General features: G+C 38.6%; 1 protein-coding gene across 1 annotated transcript; it reads left to right on the forward strand.

Moving 5' to 3' along the window:
- The first annotated feature begins 746 nt into the window (after positions 1-746).
- On the forward strand, positions 747-3,041 carry LOC576658 (40S ribosomal protein S20). The gene is made up of 3 exons (XM_776941.5): positions 747-877; positions 2,016-2,315; positions 2,866-3,041. The coding sequence occupies exons 1-3, from the start codon at positions 875-877 to the stop codon at positions 2,920-2,922; spliced, it is 360 nt and encodes a 119-aa protein (XP_782034.1). The 5' UTR covers positions 747-874; the 3' UTR covers positions 2,923-3,041.
- The last annotated feature ends 505 nt before the right edge of the window (positions 3,042-3,546 follow it).

Below are 3,546 nucleotides of genomic sequence, written 5' to 3' on the forward strand. Positions count from 1 at the left end.
ATGTAAAAAGGGGCACTATAGTTGGGGTTCTTGAAAAAGTGGGGGCTCTGTGCCCCCCCCCCCCCCCGGAGCGCCGTCTCTGCACACATGAATCTGACGCATAAAAAAGAAAAATGGAAAAAGAATTTTGTATGCAGTTGTATGCAGATAGATGAATCAATAAATTCGATTCATTCAATAATATTTAAAAGCAGTCCTGTTTATAAGACATACTTAATTTCTGAATACATTAAATACCGCAGAGCATCATCATCATCAGTATCATACAATACAAAGAAATTAGACAAAATGAACTATCAGAATGAGGGGCAGTAGGCCCTATGTCAGAGTAATTTACTGCACTTTGGTTATTTATAGGAAGACATCAAACACTAGTTGAACGAAGATAAATTGGGCCGATTTTGCTGTCGGTTGGTAGAGTAGGAACGTTTCTAGGCTCAAGCTACTATATTTTAAAATTAGCATGATTATATACGTATATTTTCTTTTACAAGGTAATTTTAATACCTTTAAAAATATGAATATAAATTTAAATATAAATTTAAAATTTTAATGAAACATTTATATTGATATAATTTTAATAAACCTCTTCTTCAAAATAAAATTACTGATTCAATTTAGGATTGTTTCCACTGCACATATATTGATACAGAAAGTACATAGACGTGGACAAAGCGATAGGAAATTTAGCCATGCGCATTATTTGATGTTTGTGTGGACTCATCGTCCAATACGAATTGCATAGAATTCACATGTATTGAGTTCTCTTTAGATCGGCGCTCGTTCACTGAACACCGACGAAAAGCCGCTAGCTCACCTCTGTTCAATTTCTGCCAAATTCAGAGTTGATTAAGTCTGCTAGCATACATAAAACATGGTATGAATATTTTAGAGATGATATAGACCTCTACAATAAAATGTTAGTTTTAAAATCTACCAAAACGACAGAATTTATCCATGAATGAGTGCCAGTGATTGTGTGACTGGGTGACTGATGAAAGCGCTCACGTGTGTCTAGGTTATGGCCATGCCTATGGCAATGCCTGTGTAGTGCAGTGTAGACAGTCGAAATATTGTGTGCATGATGGTGGTGGTGGTGGTGGTGGTGGTGCGAGTCCATAGTTCGCTATCGCTAAAAATCGGAAAGATTTCGAAAATCTGATGTCACCCATGGAAAGAGGAACTTTAAATTGTCGAGAGATGGAATTTTGGGGGGAATTTGGTGTGAAATTAGGGAAAATTTGACAAAAGATTTGCATATTTGCGTCCGTTCCAAAAAAGATTGGCGCTAATTAATTCAGAATCATATCCATACTTGGACAATTCCGGCCTGGAGTTACCCTACTAAAACATACCAAAAATTGGCTAAATCTTCATCAATTGTTCAAATAATGGTCATGAATTCTAACCTGTTTCGTGTCAATTTTCTAATCCTTTTTTGAGTATTTTTCCTAAAAACAAAGACTTATAATTCTGTACACTTTCTCTTGGGATTCATGGCAAACTACCGCACAATACAATTGCAATCGCATACTGTAGTCCGTACCGACTATGAGGTGCAGGTGCTCGTGTGTGTGTGTGAAGTTAACAACCGTAATGATAAATTGCTTAGATAAGTTATTATGGCAATGAGATCATTCAGTAGTCGATAGACTCAGGTGAGGGTTTAAATTAAAACTCGTGAATTTGGCCTGGTGGGATCTCTTGTTGAGGAAAGACACTTATTGCAGTAGACCCTTGGTACGACATGTAAAAAGCAGGCCTGATAATTGCCGGATTTAGGAAACCAATTTTTATTTTCCTCCCAATTTTACCCATTTTTCCTGATTTTTACCCTTGTCCCTATTTTCCATTTTTTTCCCAATTTTTTTTACTCAATGTTTTGCGATGCCAATGGGTTTTCCCCCGAAACTTTTTTTTTTTTTTACTTAAGGGAGGGTGGTCGAGGAAGAAAAAAAAAGAAAAGTAATATCACCTTTGAAAATGTTGTCATCCTTCTCTCTCTCTCACCGTAGGCTTACAGCAAGGATCCAATGAAGGGGCCAGTGGAGGAAGTCCCAGCCCATCGCATCCGCATCACCCTCACCAGCCGCAATGTCAAGAGCCTGGAGAAGGTGTGCGCAGATCTCAAGCGCGGAGCCCAGGAGAAGAACCTGAAGGTGAAGGGACCGGTCCGCATGCCGACCAAGACCCTGCGTATCACCACCAGGAAGACACCCTGTGGTGAAGGGTCCAAGACCTGGGATCGCTTCCAGATGCGCATCCACAAACGTCTCATCGACCTGGAGAGCCCCTCTGAGATCGTCAAGCAGATCGTATCCTTTTTTCACCAATAATTATTGGACTCGAGGAAATGTTCTTTTCTCTGTTTTCTTTTTTTACGAGGATGGTATGAGTGGCATATGGTGTTATATTCAGGTTCAGTGAGTCTGGACTTCGGTTATGATACTTTGCATATAGATTGGACAGTTGTGAGGACAATGCATGTAGGAATTGGGGTCTGGGGGGGGGGGGGGAAGAAAGTGGTAGATATGGACCTGGAAATAAATGAAGAATGCCAGTTTACCACAAGCAGATTTGTTGCATTGTTACAATCGTCATCTTACTGTCTTATGACAATCGCTCAAAAACGTGTATGCAAAAATATTGTTTATAATAGGTAAATAAGATACATAAATATCACACCATCTCATTTTCCTAGTATTTCAATCTCTGTATTGATTATCCTAATTTTGTAAGAAATATGTAATTTAATTGATAGTTCTTTGTTTTCTTTCACACACAATGCTTTTCATAGACTGTATTCAATTGTGATACATAGTTTTTACTTTGTTATTGATCCTTGACCTTTGAACTTTAATACAGACCTCTATCAGCATCGAGCCTGGTGTCGAGGTTGAGGTCACCATCGCCGACGCTTAGATGCAACCATGTTACAAGCCTGGTGAACATCACGAAGGAGAACAACATCGGGCTATGGTTTTCTTCCACGTTTGTTATAACATCTGAATAAAGGCACAGAATTTGATTCTTGCTGTGATGACAAAAATGAATTTGGTTTAGAGGAGTTCTTCTTTTCATCTTGCGTCTCTAGGGCGGGTATCCATTTTGTAACTAAGCACATGATGAAACGAACCCTGCTTTGTAAAAGTAGTCCTGTGGAAGCTTGTTGTAACAAACTCATTTTGAACAAGGAAGTTACCCTCTTTTGCTTCTTTTTATGAAAACTTCTTATGTAAGGGCTTTAACAAAACAAAAGAAAAGAAGTGGGGCTGGTAAAATTACCTTGCTATGATAAGCATTTGTTGTAAAGGCATTCCACTAAACATGTATGTGGTACAAGGAGAGTCACAGTTTTGTCAAAGATAGAAAATAAGAGGTGTCCATAAGATACAATTGTGATAAAGTTTGCAGAGTTTCAATAAGCTGTTGCTGTCAAGGGGAGTGCGTATGGTGATGTTTCTGAGGTTATGGGATGTTGGAATGAGGAAGGAGACAGATGGATTTTTTTGACTTTGTAGTTGTGACTTGTGAATGATGTTGAGA

The sequence above is a fragment of the Strongylocentrotus purpuratus genome, unplaced genomic scaffold, assembly GCF_000002235.5.
Source record: "Strongylocentrotus purpuratus isolate Spur 01 unplaced genomic scaffold, Spur_5.0 spur5_scaffold_13, whole genome shotgun sequence".
Taxonomy (NCBI): domain Eukaryota; kingdom Metazoa; phylum Echinodermata; class Echinoidea; order Camarodonta; family Strongylocentrotidae; genus Strongylocentrotus; species Strongylocentrotus purpuratus.

Bases quoted from the DNA above. Each gene is read 5' to 3' on its own strand.
- LOC576658 (XM_776941.5), top strand. The intron at 2,316-2,865 runs GTATCCTTTTTT...ACTTTAATACAG, and splicing joins CTGAGATCGTCAAGCAGATC to ACCTCTATCAGCATCGAGCC.